Below are 22,814 nucleotides of genomic sequence, written 5' to 3' on the forward strand. Positions count from 1 at the left end.
AGAAAGAAGCAGGAAAATAAGATGATGAGTCTTGGAAGACTCCAGAGATTAAATGAGTTTATTTTCAGATTATGCAGCAAACAGCAGATATTGGATTCAAGAATTGCTACATCTCGTTTCACATACCAAGTTTAAGTGTTCATGCTTGGTTTTTGGCCAAGATTATGTGAACATTTAAGTAAAAACCAGTATACAAATACTAGAAAAATTTATTTTTATTTTCATCTCCACTGAGTCTGGAAGACATTATAAACATTAGTACAGGATAAAATATGGAAAATGAAGACCAAATTTCCAGAGTATTTGGGGAAAACTAAATAAATCTTCGTCAAAAGCCCAAACAATTGAGCACTACCAATTCCTTCGATCAGAAAAAAATAAAATAAAATAAAAAACATTTAAAATATGAGGAGTGAATAACTAATCAAAATAAAAGAAAAGGTTTTCTTTCCCAGAGAGATTTCATGGAGTTTGTTCTTGTTGTTTTTAGCTGTAGGATAGAAGCATATAGGTTTTACATTTAAAATATTGCTTTACAGTTATACTGTATTTATGAGTTTCTAAAATTGTGTTTTCTCCTATTTTCATCTCTGCTAATTTAATAGTGTCTTATATACCTCATACAACCTCAGCAAAAGTGACTAGAACTGTTTTTTAAAACACACTTTTTAATGGCCCAAAGGAGCATCTTTCTTTTTTTTTAAATTTTATTTTGTTGATATACAATGTGGTTGATTATTGCTGCCCATCACCGAAACCTCCCTCCCTCCTCCCTCTCCCCGCTCCCACCCAACAATGTCCTTTCTGTTTGCTTGTCGTATCAACTTCAAGGAATTGTAACTGTTGTGTCTTCTTCCCTCCCCCCCCCTTTTTTTTTTTTTGTGTGTGTGTGTGTGTGTGTGTGTGTGAATTTATTTATTTATTTTTAGCTCCCACCAATAAGTGAGAACATGTGGTATTTCTCTTTCTGTGCCTGACTTGTTTCACTTAATGTAACTCTCTCAAGGTCCATCCATGTTGTTGCAAATGGCAGTATTTCATTCGTTTTCATAGCTGAGTAGTATTCCATTGTGTAGATGTACCACATTTTCCGTTTCCACTCATCCGATGATGGACATTTGGGCTGGTTCCAACTCTTGGCTATTGTAAAGAGTGCTGCAATGAACATTGGGGAACAGGTATACCTTCGACTTGATGATTTCCATTCCTCTGGGTATATTCCCAACAGTGGGATAGCTGGGTCGTATGGTAGATCTATCTGCAATTGTTTGAGGAACCTCCATACCATTTTCCATAGAGACTGCACCATTTTGCAGTCCCACCAACAATGTATGAGAGTTCCTTTTTCTCCGCAACCTCGCCAGCATTTATCGTTCAGAGTCTTTTGGATTTTAGCCATCCTAACTGGGGTTAGATGGTATCTCAGTGTGGTTTTGATTTGCATTTCCTGGATGCTGAGTGATGTTGAGCATTTTTTCATATGTCTGTTGGCCATTTGTATATCTTCCTTAGAGAAATGCCTACTTAGCTCTTTTGCCCATTTTTTAATTGGGTTGCTTGTTTTCTTCTTGTAAAGTTGTTTGAGTTCCTTATATATTCTGGATATTAATCCTTTGTCAGATGTATATTTTGCAAATATTTTCTCCCACTCTGTTGGTTGTCTTTTAACTCTGTTAATTGTTTCTTTTGCTGTGCAGAAGCTCTTTAGTTTGATATAATCCCATTTGTTTATTTTTCCTTTGGTTGCCTGTGCTTCTGGGGTCATATTCATGAAGTCTGTGTCCAGTCCTACTTCCTGAAGTGTTTCTCCTATGTTTTCTTTAAGAAGTGTTATTGTTTCAGGGTGTATATTTAATTCTTTAATCCATTTTGAGTTGACTTTAGTGTTTGGTGAAAGGTATAGGTCTAGTTTCATTCTCCTGCATATGGATATCCAGTTATCCCAGCACCATTTGCTGAAGAGGCAGTCTCTTCCCCCATGTATAGGCTTGGTGCCTTTGTCAAAGATCAGATGGCTGTAGGTGTGTGGGTTGATTTCTGGATTCTCTATTCTATTCCATCGATCAGTGTGTCTAACTATACTTTTGTCTTTCTGGCAGATGACATTTGATCCAGAAATCTTCTTCAATGTTTTACTGCCACCGATTATATTTCATGCAGGATATAGTCTAAAGAAGGTAAATATATAGTGATAATTTTCTTCTTTTATCATTAAGTAGAGAATTTTACCAATACAAATAAAAAACAGTTATGTTGTGGGCTTACCTGTTTGCTAAGAATATGATTATCTCAGATTATGTAGCAAAGATTCAAATCTGACTCATGCTCAGAATTCTAGAATTCTCCTAAACCTGCTCTGTCCAATACACAAGCTGTTAGCCACTCGCAGCCATTGAACTCTTGAAATGTGGCTAGTCTGAGTGGAGATGTATTTAAAGTGTAAAACACACATCAGATTTAAAGACTTTGTTTTTAAGAAAATGAATGTAAAATATCTCAATAATGTTTTATATTGATTTTATGTAGAAATGATAGCATCTTGGATATATTGGGTTTAACAAAACATTATCAAAATTGATTTCACTTTTTTAAACTTATTTTAATGCGGCTACTAAAAAATTTTAAAATGATATAAGTGGCTTACATTATATTTCCATTGGACAGTGTTAATCCAGATGATTGTAGCCAGAGTTTGCTTGTTAATTAACATTGGGTTTACCCATCAGGGTAAAATTTAAGAATGCTATTGCTGCTCATTGAAAGTCCAGTTTTGCAGTTTCTATGTACTGGCCTGACAAAACGTGCTTAGGCACAGCCTGACTGTGACCTTTTCGTCAATTAATAATTCACATAACAGTTTAAACGCTGCGTCCTCTGTGCCGTGGAGTGAGTCTCTGGCCATGCAGCTGCTTTTCTGCTGCCCACCCCTAACCCAGGAGGTTCCTAGGGCTCTGCTCCCTCTGGCCTGTCGTCTCCAGCAGCCGGCAGCTTGTTCTTTACAGACCTGATTTTCCTGTGTGCTCCAGGCTCCCTCTTGCTGTCAGTTCTGGCTACTCAGATCCCACTTAAAGAACTGGAAGGGAGTGTTCCTAAGCAACATTTGCAAAGATTCAGAAGCTGGATTTATTCGGGCCATTATTCTTCATCCCCAGCCCCAATACGAGGCATCATTTTGTGTCTGATTTGTTAAAATAAATTGTTGGAGTTTTTTAAAGTTTGGTTTCATCACATTCTGATATGTAGAAGTCAGAGATGTCAGAGATCCAATAAAAGTCAAAAGGCAACTTAAATCTCTTGAATAGTATTTTTGAAAATGCAAAAGGGGTTACGTTTACAACAAAACTTCTTGAAAACTGTCTTCTATTAACTGTCCCAGAGCTCTGCATGGACACTGCCCCAGTCCTCTCCCTCTCGGGTCCACCGGTTCCGGCACTTGTCACTCTCATCCCTACCCTGTCATCTTCCAGAGGGTTTTTCTTTCCTGTTCCTTTCCTATTTTCCCCTGTCTTTTGCAATGCAAATCAGTTAAGTCTATTGGCACAATAAGGCCAGGAATGAAGCTCCAAAAACAAAATCTGCCTTAAGAGTGAAGGAAGGGAGGGCTGTGAAATGCATACACTTTTTATTTCCTGTTAGATTAGGAAAAAAACGCTGATGTACTCTATGAATTTTTTTTTTTTCTCCCCAGAGACACTTTTTTCTAAACTTAGGATCTATTTTAACATATGCCTTCTTGGGAACTGCCATCTCCTGTATCGTCATAGGGTAAGTGACAGGTGGCTATGGGGCTGGTGATCTGTAGGAGGAATCTCACACTTCCTGGACTCACGCTGGCTGGGCAAATTGTCTATTTTTTCAGTATATCATATCTTTACACATTTTTTTGATTCAATTGTAAGGGTTACATGGCTTCTGACAAACACAAAGCTTCAAATCAGATAGGAATGGGATTGCTGGACTTTCTCTTCGGGTTTTGGACTTCTGACTTAGGCCGTGTGGATCACTTAGCACATTGCATTCTTTTTTAGCTCAAAAAATGCAGATGTGCTCGTAGCATTGTTTTTCTCTCTTCTTTGCAGGACCCTACCTGTATTTGGCAGGTGTACAATAGCAACTATATGTCAAGGGTTTTCTTTATAAAGGAAAGTTTACAATACAGCAGTCTGAAATAGATATGTCCAAATATCAGCCAAGTTGTTTAATGCTGGGATGTTTTTTTGGTCAATTCACTGTAGAAGGCAGACTTTTTTTCTCATTATATTTTATTGGCTATGCTGCTGAGCCCTAAATCAATCTGTATAGACTCTAGCTTGTGGCTCATGAGAAAGCAAAATGTGGTCCAAAATGGTGAAGCCAATCCAATTCACTTGTAATCCTATCTAATACATCAAAGATTACTGCAGAAAAAATGTCCAGCTGCTATGACTATGATGATGCAGATATCTTAAATTGTCTGTTACAGCCAACTCCACCCTTGATTTTAGCACTTTCAGCTGTTATAACACTGACAAGAAAATAATGCTAAAAACATATACTAGTCATTCCTCCAAGTGCTTAGTGTGCACCAGACTAAGGAGGTATCAGGAGAGGTGTTTACTTGCACCTGAAAGCAGGGACATTTTGTGTTGAATGCTCTGCTACATCCGAGCTCCATTACATGAAAATACTCTACATGGTCAAGGAGGTGAGGAACTTAAAGATTTTAGCGCCTAGAGATGGAGCCTCACAAGAATTTGGACCAAGGAGCCCCGCCAAGTCTGGACACTTAAGTGGTCTTTAGACTGTGGCCTGAGAGACATGGGGAACTTGTTCCTTGTCAAAGCATGTTCTGGAAGGGCTTTTCTATCCTTCAAGTATAGCATAGCCAGAACCTTAGAGATCTACAGTTTTAAGAGTACAATTAAGAATTTATCATGGAAAGTGATTTGAATGCAAGTGGAGTCCTGAGAAAACATTTAGAACTGTGCTCTTTGTTCAAATTGCATATAATCTGAGCAACAAAAACTTGCAGGGTACCTTCTGAATGTGGGGCATTGATTAAAGCGCAGAAGGGTAGCCAACTCGAAGATTTTAGGATCTTATCTAGCAAGGTAAAGGAAATCATTGAGGAATTTTAGCTTGAGGATGACGAAGTCGAATTTATACTTTAGGAAGGTCATTTGGGTGGCCGTGTGAAGGAGGAATTTTAAAATTGAGAAGAGATCGCAGTCAGGGAACTATTTAGAGGCAAATTCCATAGACCAGGTTGGAAATAATGAGGTGCTGGACTCAAGCAGCGGCAGAAAAGGCGGCTGTGGAGTCAAGGAGTCATCAGCTTGTTGAAGTCCTGGGAGAGATGGCACCACCCAGGGCAAGCGTGTGAAGTAAGGCGGGCAGGTCTCAGGGACAGTGCTATTTGAGGACAGGGAGGAGATGCTCACCTCTGAGCAGGAAGAAAACCAACATTGTGTGCCCGGGAAGTAAAAAGACGAGGAAGAGAGAGGGTCAACAGTGGATAACACAGGACAGTTCGGGGGGGGTGAGGAATTTTGGCACCCATTGGATTCGGCGCCTAGGAGGTAATGGGTGACTTCACACTTGTCCTGTGAGCAGAAGTGAGGGAAGAGCATTTGCGAGCCCAATTGTTTGGGTACTGTATGATAAGAAACAAGAATGTATTTTTATGCTGTCAATCTCGAGATGCAATTTCAGAATTTCTGAAGGAGAGGCACATGCTTAAATGAAGATCAAACCGACACTTTCATAACTTGGTGACCCTCATTATATGAGATGCACTCAAACTTCACAAAACAACTGGTTGTATTTTTCTGTTGAATTGATGGTAATAAAAACAATAACAAACATTTATTGAGAGCTCAATATGTACCATGACTTTTTAAAAGTAGTTTACACGGATTATCTCATTTAATCCTCAAAATAATCCTATTAAGTAGATACTTTTTATTACCTTCCTTTAACATAATAGATGAGACAACTAAGTTTTGGAGAGAATAACACAGCGGTAAGTAATAGAGCTGGGATTAGTAACTAAATAGTTTGGCTCAAGAGTCAAACTCTTAATGCCAAAAACTGCTTTGCTTCTGGTTGTTGAACATTAGTCCTAAAAAATAAAATTGTGTCAATTAATCAATATTCACCAGCATGCCACATGTTTCTTGGTTAGCCCAGTAGAAGTTCTCACGGACATGAGAAATTTTTATTTGGGAATTCCATCCAAAAAATAATTCACATTTTTAAGGGGAAGAAAAGATGCCTGGGTTTATTCTCTCAATTATTCTCACAGATATTCTTATAGTTGCATGAATTGGGCAGGAGGAAGTATTCAGGACAGTCAGATTGAGCTCTGTGAGAATAACGTCTTGGAGGAAGTGGATCCTGGGTAGCCATCTAATGGAGAAGGCTGCGACAGTCAGATTTTGCATGCCATCAGGCCATCAGGCCATCGGGTGTGTTAGTTCTGGTGGGTGTGGGGAACACAGTGCAAGGTTCCGGGTTGAACAGTAGGTGTCACAGCAGTGTCAGTGAGTGTAGGGACTGAAATGCTAGAGAGTCGGTGGACAGAAAGCCATGAAGCCCAGAATCAGAAATGTATGAGAATGTGAAGGCCTTGGAAAGTGATTGTGGGACGTGAATGAAACTCAGCTAGTGGGCCATGGTCTGCTGCAGGTGAAGACTGTATCTGATCAAACTACAGGCTGGTTTTAGAGCTGGACTCAGATGCTCTGCAGGAACTGAGATCACTGGGTTCATTTGAAAGAGTCTTTAATTAAGTTTATTAACTTTATATCATTTAATTTTTATTAACATATCATTTCAGAAATTAGATGTAAATAGTCTTTCATATTAGATGGGAAAGTTGAACAATATTCCTTCTGGTAGTAAAATCAGAGAAACCTTTATTGTTTTATTTTTTAAGGTTCCTGAAGAATTCAACCACCTTTTATAGTTCCATTCCCTATTTCATGACTTAAGAAACATTATCTTAAACATATCTATTTTAAAAAAGACATGTATTTGAAATATTTCTCTATTCATCTTCATACCTGGGAACTATTCCTTAATCTCTGACGTTGTGTCCACTCTGTGTGCCACACCAACGTATCACAATAACAGCCTGGAGCACGTAACATTTTGTCCTAAGAACTCATTAATATCCACAAAATGCTTCTTTTTTAAGAGCAATAAAAATGATATTCTTTTAGTTTCTACATTAATGAAGAATTAAATTCCACAATATCAAGAATATTTGGAGAAAGGAACATAAATCTAAATGATCAGGAATAGGGTATTTACTTTAACAATAGCTCACTTTTTAAATTTCTTCCCATGTGCCAGACCTAAGCTTTTTATGTGTATTATCTCATTTATTGACACAATACCCCCTGAGATTAGTGCTATCTTATCCTTGTTTTACATGCAAGGATGCGGAGGTTGAGGCTTGCCCCAGGTTACATGGTCAGTAGATGGTAGTAAATGGCAGAGCCACACTGACTCCAGAACACACGTTCTTAGAATCTCCTTGTCCTCCTAAAGTGACACTTACATTTCCTGTAGTATTTTGCAGTTAATAGCTACATCTGTCTGACAAACTGAGCCCTCAATAATTTTAGATTCATACACTTATCATTATGGCTAATAATTATGGCAAATCTGAATATTTAAGAATTGGCTGTGAATATAATTGCAAAGAAGAAATGAAACCTGTCCTTTTTTACTGAAGGCAGGTGGAGGGATGCTATGAATCCATTGTAGTTGGGGAGAATTGCTGGACCCTTGGTAACTCACTCAAGAAAACGTGGATTTATAAACACGATGTTGTTTACATTATTCTTATAAGCATTCCTCAAGAGTGTTGATTTTCTTCTTGGGCTCTTTAACATACACACAAGAGAAGCTGTGCCTGACACCCCTGCCCATCTGTCTATGAGGCACAGGGGTGAGGGGGCCTCATGGACACTCTCCCTCTTGTGTCATCGGGGGGCCATCAGACATAAGTGCCCTTGGCATTGGTTCTGGAATTACTTTTGCTCTATCTTCAACTAGGATAAGATATGGGTGAGGCTCAGTAGCTCCAAAATACTAACCCCTTAACCTGAAAGAAGGGACACATTTGCTAGTCTTGAACCCCAATCTGAAGATGCACCGTTCATGGATGGAGGCCAAGCCATCCCTCAGTGCCTTAAGTTCTAACCCCAGAAAGACAATGACTTAGAGCAGGGTTCTTAACCCAGGGAACAGAACCCTGAGACCATAGAGAGACTTCAGGAAGGCCATGAAGCTTCTTAATTTATCTGCAGAGTTTTCACAGGAGAGATTCTACATAGGTTTAACCATTTCATCAGATTCTCTAGGGAGTTGCAATCCACAAAAGCAAAGAACCTGTTTTTCAAGAGCCTGGGCAATGACATTGTTGAGACAGGGAGGATTTTACATATCTCCATGTTTAGTTAGAACTGAAGGCTTCTCTAGGATGCATTCAGTGTAGCCATAGGTTCTGGAAATGTGCATGCTATTATTTTACCACTTACGGTAAGGTAATAACAATCAACCAGTTATTATGTATTTGTCTGTGTTCCCAAACTTGGTGGCCATCCTGTATATACACCCAAAAGTGGAAGTGCTGGATTATAGAGTCCTCAAATGAATATTTATTTTTACAAAATAATGCCAAAATTTTATTCCAAAGTAATGATACCAATTTTCCTCTTAATTTTTTCCAATCTAGTATGTGTGAAATGAAATTATATTGTGGTCTTCAGTTGTATTTCTCTGATTGTTAATTAAGTTGATTATATTTTCATATGATACCTTTTCAAACTTGCTGTTCATTTTTTTATTGAGTTGCTTTGTCATACTATCATTAATTTACCAGGGTTCTTCATACGTTTTGCATATTAATCCATATTCACTTATATATTTTGCAAATATTTTCTTAGTTTGTGTCTTGTACTTTTACTTTGTACATGATGTCTTTTAGTGAACAGAAGTTCATAATTTTAATGTAGTCAGACTTATAAATATTTTCTTGTATGGTTAGCATCTTTGTATTTTGTTTAGTAAGTCTTTTCCTACCCCAGAGTTAGAAAGATATTTTCTTCTAAAGTGTTTTAAAATTTGCATTTTGCAGGAAGTCCATTTTTTGGAACTGATTTTTATACATGACGCAAAGTAAACACCCAATTAATTTTTTTGTCCTCGAATGGAGAACAAATTATTCTAATACTGTTTATTGTCTACTCCTGCCTTTCCTCAGGATCTATAATACCTTTCCTACCAGGTATTGTGGTTTCTGTTTCTAGACTCTTAATTCTGTTTGATTGGTCTATAATCTACTCCTGCACCAATACCACGCTGTCTGAATTACTGTCGCTTCATAATAAGTCTTTCTATCTTATAGGGTAAGACATAAAGGATATTTTCCTTCTTTAGAAGTATCTTGTATATTATTAGTACTTTACTCTTTCATACAGATTAATTCCAGTGTATATATGTATGAGTATATAACGTTTTTTAATTTATAAATATATTCTTACATACCTTGTTTATATTTGCATATGTTGTAACTATATTTCTAAGTATTTTCTTTAGAGACCCACTTGCACATGAGCACCAGGACACACATGTAAGGATATTTGTAGCAACACTACTCACAATGGCAAAACCTTATCTTCCATTAACAGGAGACTAGGCAGATCAGTTCACATAATAGAATATTACACAGTGGTGAAAAACGATGAAATAAAGTCTCCTGCGATGACGTGAATGAACCTCAGAAGCATAATGTAAAATCAGCAAGTCAAGTCCCAAATACTACATGCAGTGCAGCATCCTTTCACAGTGTTGACAGGTGACCACGACTAAACAGTACTGTTGAAGTATGTGTGCCTATCTGTGTGAAGGTGCATGTGTGTATGTGCAGTATGGTATGTGTTTTTAAGAAAATTAAAAATACAAAATTTAGTGGTGTGATAATTTCTGGGGGAGAAGGAAAAGAATGGGATGGAAAGAGATACGTAGGAGAAATGAGTTACTGGTAATGTTCTGGCTCATGGGTTGGGGTATGTTTGTAGGTATTTAATATATTATTATAATTTATAATGTGCATATATCTTCTATATATTATCTTGCATGTATCAATTATTTTAAAAATAAAAAGGGACTAGTGAAAGGAACTATATAATAGATTTATGAAACTCTGCTTGATTATGCTGCTTACTTCCATTTCTGGGGAACCAGTTCTACTGTTTTTCTCTGGGTGTTTTAATAACAACAGTTCAGGTTGGCAGGCAGCTTCAGAGAGGCCAAAGTGCTGAGAGTGGATTTGCCAGTATCCCCCTGTTAATTCTCATCAGTGACAAAGCCCCTATATTTTTCCTCTCTCTTCTCCATCTCTCTTCACCTTGTCTCTCCTTTCTCCCCTCTTGCTTCACCTACCTCCTAGCCTTGTTTCCCTTGCTGCCCCTTGAGGCTGTGTCTGGGCTGCTGAGACTCCATTTTCTGGAGGCTGCCAAATAGATGCGCTCCGGAGGCTGCGTTGCTTTGGACTAGAAGCCCCCACGCCACCTCTGTGCATTCATTTACACTCTGGGTTCTGAGCTGGCACAGGAATACCTGTCACTAGTGTCAAAGAGAAAAATATAACACTGCTCTGACACAGCCAGATAAGAAAAAATAATCTCTAATCTGTCAAGTACAGCCCGAGCTACTTAGTGGTGTGGTTTCTCATGTCCATGTCACAGCATGCACAGGCTGTCTTCCTGGTGGCAGAGAAGAGAGTGAAGTTCATGGGGAAAAGAAACAAACGGCAGGATGGAGGGACTGTGGAGAACACTGAGACGTAGTGTGGTGGTAAAGGAGGCCACCTCGGCAGAGCCGTGTCCAGGGCTCCTGTTGCAGACTCAGAAATGATGGGATAAGAACGAAGGACAGGGCTGAGAAAGAGAAACATGTTCTGGGGGAACCAGAAAGGGAAGCATGCAAAAACTAATACACATTAGCAAGAGAAATATTGAAAAATGATATAAGATTGTTGTGGTGAAAAAAAGAGAAATGTCTAATTATGACAAAAAAACATATAGGAATAATTGAAAAGTACTCTATTCTGAAAAAGAATTTACCTGAAGGGTCTTATTAAACAACCTATCCTAAGATTCTAACTATGGGATTCCTTTTCAATGAAATGTTCACGACTTGGAATTACCCAGTTCACCTTCATCCTCCAGTACTTTTGGACATAAAGTTAAGCATTTTTTCTCAATTTGACCAAAATCTGATGGAAGAGCTATAGGAAATGTGGCACACCTTCTACACACACACACTCGCTCGTACACATCAACTCCATTCAGATAAAAGGTAAAAAAATAAGGAAGTATATCAGTTAGCTATTGCTGTGTAACAAACCACCCCTCAGATTTATTGGCTTAAGACACCATTTTATTAGTTTACTATTTTACGGCTCAGCAGTTCAGGTCAGGCTCAACTGGGCAGTTCTGTGGTTCTCATCTGAGGTCATTCATGTGACCACTGTCATCTGGTGGTTTGGCTGGGATGGGATGGTCTAAGATGGGCTCACTCACATATCTCATGGTGGATTCTGACTGTTGGCTTACTGGTCTGGATGGCTCAAATGGGATGACTCATCCATACGCTATCCAGTAGGCTAGCTGTGGCTTCTTCACATACTGGTCTTAAGTCAGCATTCCAAGGAGGTAGGAACAGAAATGCATGGCCTCTGAGGCCTAGTCCCAGAAGTCAGTCAGCATCACTGTCACTGCATTGTGTTGGTCTAATTATCTATCACAAAGGCAGCTGAGATTCAACATATAGGGAAATAGGCTCCATCTATTGCTAGGTAATGTGATAAAGTCACATTGCCAAGGGGTATGTATTCAGGAATGGCAAGAATTATTGTGGCTGCCTTGGTCAGTTTAGGCTGCTATAACAAAGTGCCATAGACTTGGAGAACTTATAAAGAACAGAAATTTATTTCTCACAGCTCTGGAGGCTAGAAGTCCAAGATCAGTGTTCCAGCATGGTCAGATTCTGGTGAGGGCCCTCACCAGGACTGCAGATGGCCAATTTTTCATTATATTCTCACATGGTGGAAAGAATGCAAGAGAGTTCTCTGGGGTGTCTTTTATAAGGGCACTAATCTCATTTATGAAGATTCCACCTTATGAGCTAATTATCTCTCAAAGGCCCCACCTCTTAATACCAGCACATTGAGGGTTAAGGTTTCAATATATAAATTTTGGGGGGATCCAAAAATTCATTACATTGCAGTGACCAACTTTGCAAATGATCTACCACTGGAAGGAATTATAAAATAATTCAGAGATATCATGGTAAGACCTTGCATTAGAAAATGGGACACAGAACTTTGTATGAAACATGTGGCTGCAAAAGTAAAACATGGTAGAGGGCTAGCTCACTGGCCCCTTCTGTTAGACTTCCTGATATTCCAGAACCAGAACACAGTGAATTCCTGCTCTGATGACTTATTAAGAAGTATTTTATAATGTTCTATGTTTGGACATAAAATTTTTGTGGAAAAATATGCATAGAGCTCAAAGGAAATGAGATAGAGAGCCCAACTCACTAAGCTTTTGATGCTGCCACAGCAAAGGGTTTTCGTGGAAAATTGGCGCCTACTCAGCCAGAGCAGGAATTGTGGAAAAGCTGTATTTAATTTGAAAATTTCAATTGCTCTTTTTACCATCACTGATGCAGAAAATGTGGAGGCATGTTTGTATCAGCTGTAGTTGCAGCAACTTTTTTGCTGAGGACATCTCTTCTTAGCTGCATTTCCCTGTCAAAGATGTTGTGTTAAGCCTGGTTGGCATCCCTGTTTGTCTGGCTGGTGGTGGTGCTTTGGGAAAGGGTAGAGCCTTGGGGATGGTGAGAATTTGATCTTGGCAGCTTATTCACTTTGCTTGTACAGTTTTAAAAGAGATAAGTTTAAGGAGCTATGCCATCTGGCCTTTGTTACACTTTTTCAGGGTCTTAAAGAATCACTTAAAAATGAAGACCCATGAATCCATTACCAAATTATAAATTTCATTACCAAAACTGTTCAACTTAACTGTGTGCTCCTCTTCTCTTTTTTCCCCCACTCCCAGAGGTAAATCTTATCTGGAATTTTATTTAGTTTTTCCATCTGCTTTACAGCTTTATGAAAGCAGTATCATACTCTATGTTGTCAAGCTATTTGCTTTTTTTCCCATTCATGAATTTTCTAAGATTTATCCTTGTTCCAGTTTTTAGCTTTGGTTCAACCACTTTCACTGACAATATGCAAATGTGTGACTATTCCACACTCTGCCTGTTTTCCTACTGATCAGGTGGTAAGTGAAGAAGAGCTGTGCCCGGTGGGGCTATGGGACACACACAGAAGACCAGGAGAGGCTTCTGGGGAAATGACTTCTAACCCAGGATCTTAAGTTTATTCCAAAGGAGGTAACCTGGCATAGATCTGGGAGAAGCTTCCAGGCCAAGGGACTGGCACCATGGGAGGCCAGCAGCAAGGTGGAGCCTATGTTCTGCCTGTCGTTCAGGGAGGCCAGGGTCCGGCAAGAGGCAGTAGGACACGGAGACAGTGAGAAGGACAGGCTTGACCCAGCGCTGGAGACCTGTGTTCTGGAGTTTGGACGTGACTTTGTGGTCTGTAGGGTGCTAAACAGGGGATATTCACTTTTAAAAAGTTACTCCGACTAGAAGATGAAAATGGATGCAAGAAGACCAAGGCAGGAAGCAAGAGAACAGTTAGAAAGTGAAGGAAGTTTGACCCTGGAGGCTACTTGGTTGGGTTTGAGAGCTGTCTGGGTGATGGGGTTGACAAGGGGTGGCTACTGATCATATTTAGAGAGATAAAGGCCATCATAAGCAACTATCAATTTTCTGACTCCGAGCATAAGCTCACTCTGGACTTGACTGTCATATATGGCACTGTTTAGACCTCATGTGTTATCCCCTTCCATTCCTGTGCTTCCTACTAGGCTTAACCCCTTAGTTATCATACCCTTGCTATTAGGGGTCAATAACTGTATTGCAAAGTAAATCAGTTAATTAATGAAAATATCTGAGAAATGTGTATGTTTTCCTTGACAAAGAGATGATAGAAATAACAAAAGGGTCAACAAAAGCTCGCTTTTAAGATGCAGTTTCTGTGGGCTTGGCCCTGAACAGACCATTCTGCATTCATTGTCTCATTTAGTCTTTTTAAAAAAAATTTTTATTGAATCAAAATTGATTATACAAATTTTGGGGGTTCAACATTGAGATATGTTGATGAAATCAATATTACTAGCATATGTATTGTTATAAATCGTAATTATTATTTATGTTCCTTGTCCAACCCCTCCCCATCCCCCTCTTACTCCCCCCTAATCACCCTAGATTTTTTCTCTCCCTCTAAAGAATAATGGTTACTCTGTTCATTTGCTGCCCAAAAGATCTGTCCAGTGCTGAGAGGCATGATCAGGTCCCCCAATACCATCATAGAGCAGATGCCTCTTCCATCTCTCTGAAATGGGCTCTGTGGACAGAGATATCCTCCTCCTTTCTTAATCTCTGCTGGTGACTCTCCTTGTGTCAACTCACTCCAGTGGCTGGCAGATGATCTACATGGTGGTTGTGGTGTCTAGCCGCCTTCACGGCAGCCATGGTTATCGTGGTGGCTGTGGTGGGCCACCCACATGGAGAAGATGTTTTTAGCATGCTCCTTGGTGCTGGCGGTGTGCCTGGTTGTGGAAAATGTCCGATCCCCAGCTCCATACCCCAGGTCCCCAAGTGGGTCCTGAGGTGCTGGCACTATGAGCCTGGTTGTGGGAGGGGGGTCCGGTCCCCTTCTCCATGCCCTGGGTCCCCAGGTGGGCCCCAAGGCGCTGACATGGTGAGCCTGGTTATGGGAGGGGGATCCAGTCCCATTCTCCATGCCCTGGGTCTCCAGGTGGGCCCTGAGGCAATGGCGCCATGAGCCTGGTTGTGGGAGGGGGGTCTTGTCCCCTTCTCAATGCCATGGGTCCCTGGGCAGGCCCTGAGGAACTGTCACTGTGTGCCTCACTGTGGGAGGGGGCCTGGTCCCCTTCTTCATGACCCAGGTCTCCAGATGGGCCCCAAGGCGCTGGCACTGTGTGCCTGGCTGTGGGAGAGAGGGTTCAGTCCCCTTCTCTATGCCCCGGGTCCCCAGATGGGCCCCAAGGTGCTGGCTCAGTGAGCCTGATTGTGGGAGGGGGGTCCGGTCTCCTTCTCCATGCCCCAGGTCCCCAGATAGGCCTAAAGGTGCTGGCACAGTGATCCTGGTTGTGGGAGGGGGGTCTGGTCCCCTTCTCTGTGTCCCAGGTCCCCGGGCGGGTCCCAAGGCACTGGTGCAGGGTACCTGGTTGTGGGAGGGGAGTCCGGTCTCATTCTCTGTGCTCCAGGTCCCTAGGCAAGCCCTGAGGTGTTGGTGGTATGCCTGGATGTGGGAGGAGAGTTGAGTCCCCAGATCCAATCCTCGGGTTCCTGGGTGGGGCCCCAAGGTGCTGGTGGTGTGAGCAGTTTTGGGCAGGAGTCCTGCCCCTGGCTTCATGCCTCATGTCCCCTGGTGAGCCCCAAGGCATTGGTGGTGGGCCTTGGCCGGAACTAATTTTTTGTCCTTTGCTTACTTCTAACACAGGGGAACTTCCTGTGGGAACCAGTACTTGAGCTGTGTGGTTGAGCTAAATTGCTGCTTTGCTGCTGATCCCCTAGGGAAGGCTTTTTGTGGAGCTCAGGGTTTAATGGTTGACCTTATAGGTACTTCCTGCTCTCCAGAGATCCGGTGGGTCTGTGTTCTGTAGAATCTCTGATCTGGGCCTGAGATTTTTCATCAAACTGCACCTCATGCAATTCTGCATTCCCGACCAGTCTCCTCTGAGTGGTTCTGCACTGATTGGGGGGTGGATCGGCTGTCCTTGCTGTGTCCGAGTGTTCTCCTGGTGGACCCGTCTCACCCACTGCCCGTGCTCCAAGCACTTCCCATGGGACACGCCTTGCACCAGTCCCCTGTGCTGACTCACCAGCCTCTGAATGGCTCCCCTTTTTCAGCTGTTCTGGCTCCTGGCTCCTGCGTGGGTCCATGGGAACCCTATTAGTGGTCTTGCTGTCCTGGGGGCCACCAATGCTCTCTTCTCCCCTGCCACTTCCAAGTAACTCCATCTAAAGGGCACAGCTGCGGCTTCTGCTGGCTCCTGCTCCATGTGCTCCAGCGTTAAAGCAGCCGCGACCCGAAACGCTGAGAGCAGTTTTTTCTTTCTCTCATTGTGGTTTCTCCTGCCTTCATGAACTCCATAGGTCTCTCCTCCTCTTCACCTGAGCTCCAGTGGCCCCAGCTTGGCTGATGTTACATTTTTATTGCTGTAAATTCGTTGATTTGTGGGAGAGAGTGACGCTGGGCACCGCCTATTCCGCCATCTTGACTGGACCTCCTCATTTAGTCTTCACAAACAAACTTCTATTATTCCCTTTTTATAAGTGAGAAGCCCGAGGTTCAGATTGCACAGGTGACTTTTCCAAGGTGTGACTGACTCTAGAGCTTGTACCTTAAACTCACCCTTGCAACTCCAATTGCATCCTCGGGCCCACAGCAGCATCAGCAGCACTGGGAGCTTGTTAGCAATGCAGATTTAGGCCTCACTCAGATTTCCTGAATCCTCATCTGCGTATTAACAAGAGCCCTAGGTGACTCACATGCTAAAGTTTGCTATGCTGCAATCCCAATCCCAATCTCGTAGAGAGATTTAATACCTTACTTAGAATTTAATGACAGACTGTAGGAATGGAGATCATTTTAATCAGCATTTAATTCGTACTATTCGGGCCGAGCCCGTGGCGCACTCGGGAGAGTGCGGCGCTGGGAGCGCGGCGACACTCCCGCCACGGGTTCGGATCCTATATAGGAATGGCCGGTGCACTCACTGGCTGAGTGCCGGTCACGAAAAAGACAAAAACAACAACAACAACAACAAACAATAATTCGTTCTATTCAGGCATCAGTGAAACTAAACAAATCAATTAATTCTGTAATTCACATCCACGAGATTCATATGGCTGTCTGTGTCTGTGTACATGTCTGGGTCAAATACTGTATGTGTATTTTGTAGAAAATAATTGGTAGAATACTGTTAGTCAGGCACACAGAACCATCACAGTGAGAAATGCCCAGTGTTCTGGTCTAAGGATTTTAGCACTTGCACTGTGGGAGGTGCTCAATCTGATTTAGCAGTTGCACTCATATCATTAAAATGAAGTGGCCCCAATAAAATAAATAGAAGTCAATCTTCACTATAGCTCTCAGGTGTTTCATTGCTCTGTTTCACCCTTACTTACTAGTTCCTACTGCACGAGAGGTAGCTGTAAAGAAAGTCTCTGATAGGCAGACTACATTATCAACAGAATCATGCATGTGAATGATGACATCTTTGCTTTAGCACTGATGAGCAAGTGTAATCTTGAAGGTCATTGCTACGAGATGATAGGTGCCTACAATCTTGATTTTCATCTGATTCTTGATCACTTGCCCTGTGATTGCATCTCCCTCCTCATTCAACACTTACATGAACTTATTCTCCTTTTGACTAGATTTTCCTTGGAACCTCTGTTCCGTGCTTTCTGAAGTTATCACTGTCTTTTCCTCAGTTTGTCAAGGATACCATACCACTTGGTCTCCCTCCTCAAATAAATTCTACAACACATGGGAAATCCTGACTATAAAAATGACAATATCTTGCATTTATTAAGCATTCACTTTGTGCCAGGCACTGCTGTGCACTTTCATGCATTAAGCCATCTGCTTTCCCAACCCCCCATTTAAAGATTTTTCTTATTATATGAATGTAAATTTATTTCCATAATAAAATTCTCCCCAATTTGACCCAGACAATTGTTTTATTTTTAAAAGTTCTAATTTTTCTTTAGCTTATTAAAGAGGTTTGCAAGGTATTTTTATAGATATTCTTACTTATGGAATAGATTCTTGCTGAAGATTTTGTTAATTCACATTAGAAACTGAGGGTTCTTAGGAAAGAATACCCACATAGAATGTATAATACAAAGAGTGAACCCTAATGTAAACTATGGAGTTTAGTTAATAATAATGTATTAATCTTGGCTTATAAATTATAAAATAATGCACCACATTAATGCAAGGTGTTAATAATAGGGGAAATAGGGTGAGGGAGTGTATGGGCACATCTTTTGTGTACTTTCTCCTCAATTTTTCTGTAAACCTGAAACTAATAAAAGTTGTTTGTTAATTAAAGAACATCCACATTATAAATCTTTTACACAATCTCTTTCTTTGATAATGAATGGAATATACCAGATATTTCCTACGGCCCCATTGACCAATACTGAATGAAAAGTGGAGATTCTTAGTCCCTCTCTAAATCTAGGACTCTAACTCTTTTAGGATCGTGAACTCCCAAAGCCCACGTGGCCTGTTCTAGTGGTAGCATCTTGTCTGATCAGTCTTCTATACTTCGTCTCTGTCATTGTATCAGGGGTCCAAAGAATAACACTAGAAGCGGGACTCTATGGCTATTGGGGAACTTTCCCTCTGATTAACCTCGCATATATGGTGGCCCTCTTGTCAGTTCCTTAAAATGTGCATTATGAACTGTACTTTCTTAATCACCCATGTTTACCTTTATTTCTTCTATTTTACACAATGCTTATTAGCCCTTCTGAGGTTCTTGCTTCTCCTCTTTAAGTATCCAAACTACGCCATAGATAAAGTCATTACTGGATAATAGCTTTTCATGAGATTGACTCTACTGTATCATCAACCCCTAATAGACCGTGATTCAACCATTATATTTCTGAAGACCACTTTCTCCATGGCTAGGATTGTAATATCCTATACTCTTAGGTTATACTTTCATTATACTTTTCGGTTGCATGTAACATGCTGTTTTCTTCCTTCCGTACTAACCATAATTTTATCACCTGGTACTAATTGGTTCTTTCTGTCTAGGTCTTACATGCCACTTCAATTTCAAAGTTTGCTTGTGTATTTAGTTTTCCTATTGATTTTATATAACTTGGCCTTTCATCACCAGATTCTCCTTTATCCAGACAAAACTATGGCTTTTAATATACCACATAACAGGAAAAAGTTCTCTCTGCTAGCTCACAAATTTAGGGCGTCCACAGAAATCAATAACCTGATTATTTAACAAGTTATCTACTGTGCTTCCCAGGGCTGAATACAATTACAACCTTATCCCAGCAGAGAGAAATTAAAAGTGTAAGAAAAGATAAACATTATTCCCCAACCATTGGAAAGTAAATAGAGACTGATTTGGAAGAATGTAAGCGGTTATTGTGGATGGCACATGTTTTAGGAAATAATTGCACTTCAGAACGGCCTAACTGCTATATAGGAAGGGTATTCTAATGTTAGAAATATGGGCAAAATGTGTTTTTCATAGTTCTCTACCCTCTACACAGTGTTTTCACATACATAATCATATTCGCTTTTCACAACTATTACAGGAGTTAGATGGGCAGAATATTTATCGATAAGAAAACAGAGAATTACAGAGGTCAAATTATTTTCTCGAATGCTGTTAGTTAATATTCATTAAAACGGGATACTATCTATTTCTTCTAATTCTTTGATCTCTGCAAATGGTTTTCATACTTGATTAAGGGTCTACCCTATCCTTGAAACCCACTCTCCTATTAATCACTCGAAACAACAAGTAAAGTTTGAGAGATAATGGAATGTGATAAATAATAATAGTGTATTATGTATACTGTATATACTGTATATGTATACATACACATACCTACACATACACACAGAACTTTCCATTTTTAATGAATTTTTTTACATATATTATTTCAATTGCCTATCTAGCCAGCTGGGATATGAAATTTCCCCAAAAGACATCCTTGGGCAAGATGCACAATATAAATCCAGTGACATTGTTTAGGACATTGGAGATATAACTTTATGTTATTGAAAGAGTCCAATGTTGATAATAGCGCTCTGTTTGCAGAAGTTTGAAGAACTGAATTTAGGTCATCTTTAGAGGAAATTGCATACACAGAGCCTCACATTAACTGGCATTAACTCTCTCAATTGCAGCCCAGAGTACACTTGTCAGGAGCTGTGTCTCTGATCTTTCCTTAGACTCAACCGATCTGTTCCTTCACTGCTGTGCGGTTTAGCTTGGCTGCTTCCAGTGAATAACTTTCTGTTAGGAAATTGGTTTTCCTATTGGAAAAAAACAGAAATCTCCCCAAAGGTTTTTCTCTTTTTTCTTCTAAATTTAACCAATTTTCCATATATGTGATTATGAAAATACAGGTACTTTTAAAGATATTTTCTGACGTAGTTTCCAGATGATTTTCAACCCTCCTTTTTTTCTTCCTGCCTGCCTGCCAGTTGGATAAGGTTACAAGGGACATGTTTAGTTAGGCATCGATGTACAGTTCCAAAAGCCATACCCTGCTTGCATTATTCCCCATATTGAAGAATCCCATCATTAATTGTTGTGGAGTTTTTGTCTTAAAAAAGAAAAAATGAAAGGAACTTTAGTTCAACCTGAGTTGTTCATAGCTATTTAGATACCTTGAGACATATTTTGAATAGTGTTAATACTCTTCAGACAATTTGGTTGTGAGCACATCTCAAAGTTTTGTTACAATCTTGTGATAAGGGGAAGGACCAGTGGACAATGCCACCGACAGTGTCTGCAAACCTGTGAGCTGGGCACGACTGGACCGGGAGGAGTAAGTCCCAAACTGAGAACAAGCATTTAGGAACATTTGTAGTGATTTGAGACAGTCATTTTATGTCTGTTGAGTTTAATAATAAAAAATTTGTACACACATCTTGTATAATATAAAAATGTCATTTATTCACATTTCACATTTATTGCAGTTTAAAGAAGTTTCAGTGGCAATAGTTTGGAAATAATAAAAATATTAATTAACTAATTAATTACTGCTTCTTCACCACAGGCAGTTTGAGAAGCGGTGCTCAGGGAGGTCAATTCAAAGATTCCCTCATGGTGGGGGCATTTCATGTAGGAAAAGAGAATAGTTAGAAAATCATTTTTAGGTTACGGTCTTTAAAAGTCTGATTAACATTTACTAGGTGGATAACTGGTTTCTCAGAACAAATCTTAATTTTATCAAAATTCATCAGGAAATTACTAAAGCATTTTTAAGGAATGGTATCTTTTATTTCTAGAAGGGGACTTCTGATAGAAAATTATTCTGAACCAGCTAAGCTTTGATTCAGATTTTCGTTTTTGGAGTCAGGGAGAAGAGAGAAGCAGTTTGAAACTTAGAATTTGGGTTAATACATTCTTTCCTGCTTTAAACTTTCAATATTGAGTAAGTTTGTTTGAGGCAGCTGAGCTTCAAGTAGCTCTGATTTTCCAGTTTTAAATAAAAATGGCTGTTTTCAGGGCCCCCGTAGCACTGGGTTTCAGCCATGATCCATGTAAGAGCCCCATAGAGCTGGGTTTCAGGCACGATCTTCAACACGGGCTGGTGTTTCCAAGACAGAATAACAGAGGCCACACAATGCCCTTTAGTGACCCTATTGGTTCCCCTGAAGGCCCAAATTAATGTATCTTTCACAAGATAGTTATTCATGCCCTGAATGCAGTAAATTCTTTGCATCTCTGGAAGATAATTTTTGTACTGAGAATATATTTTAGCACTCCGTAAAATAAGTTTACAAAATTCTTATGATAGGAAGTGTTCAAAATTTGTAATCTTTCTAAAATGACAAACATATGTAGAGAAACATTTTCCTTCATTGAAGCAACATTCCAATCATGGTAATATGTGAAACACATTCATGTTGGAGGGGAAATAGGATATTGCTTTAGAACATTACTTATGGTTGAAAATGATTTTGATCTTAAAAATACCCCTCTTTATAGATTCTCTCTGATATTTTTTATTTTAACATCTAATAAGATTTATGAGTCTTTTTTTGTTTTACTAATCTAAATTTTAGTCTTTTTTCACTAATTAGTTTATAAAGTCAGTCTGTAGGAGAAATTATAGTTATGAGTAATAGCTTTTACTTTTAAATGGTGTATTGCCTGCTCCCCACCACCTCCTTTTACAAAAAGGGTAGAGAAATATCACAAAGTATATTTCTTATAATGGAAGAATTGACTTTATAATGCTTTAGAGTTTGTTCTCATCACCTGCTTTGCTGTTTAGATTTAACATTTTCTCACTAGTCTACACCTCCACTGTAAAAGTCCATTAAATCCTTATCAAGACCACAATACTATGGGTAAATGCCCTTAAAATTTGGTTTGAATAAATGGAGGAAAAATTCTGCCCTTGGCTCAAAAATTGAGAGTGCTCTTAATAATGAGCTTTATATTTATTCCGCACTAGGGATTTCTATCCTTCTAGGGATAAACCTAATACATAGTTCATTATTAGATGTGTTAAAATTCTGTCACACCACTAATATTTTAAATAAACACACATTTTGAGAAAGCAGAAAACAGTAGTAAATTAGACCAACAAACTATGGTATTTTAGATTTAAAGAACATATGTTTAAATTTTCAGGGTGATAGATATTATTTAGAACATGAGGAGGATGTTTGTACTTGTTCAATGTCCCAAGGGTTTGCACGTAAAGTAGATTGATAGCAGAAAACAAATTGGTAAAGCTACACACATGCTTTTTAACCACTAACATCCATGCAGAGTTGAAGCCAGATTTTCAAGGTGTTTAAAGACACCACCTTGTGTTATTGTAAGTTTAAATTTCAAGATCATTTCAAAGTTACAATCTCTTTGCCTATT

At 39.7% G+C, this 22,814-nt stretch overlaps 1 protein-coding gene across 1 annotated transcript in view; it reads left to right on the forward strand.

Annotated features, from left to right (window-relative positions):
• The window catches only part of SLC9A9 (solute carrier family 9 member A9), a 530,630-nt gene that overhangs the window by 37,976 nt on the left and 469,840 nt on the right, over window positions 1–22,814 (forward strand). Inside the window, exons 3-4 of the mRNA XM_063114568.1 lie at window positions 2,100–2,177; window positions 3,689–3,765. Coding sequence (XP_062970638.1) covers window positions 2,100–2,177; window positions 3,689–3,765 — 155 coding nt within the window. The remainder of the gene's footprint in view (window positions 1–2,099; window positions 2,178–3,688; window positions 3,766–22,814) is intronic.

This window comes from Cynocephalus volans, chromosome 11, assembly GCF_027409185.1.
Source record: "Cynocephalus volans isolate mCynVol1 chromosome 11, mCynVol1.pri, whole genome shotgun sequence".
Classification (NCBI taxonomy): domain Eukaryota; kingdom Metazoa; phylum Chordata; class Mammalia; order Dermoptera; family Cynocephalidae; genus Cynocephalus; species Cynocephalus volans.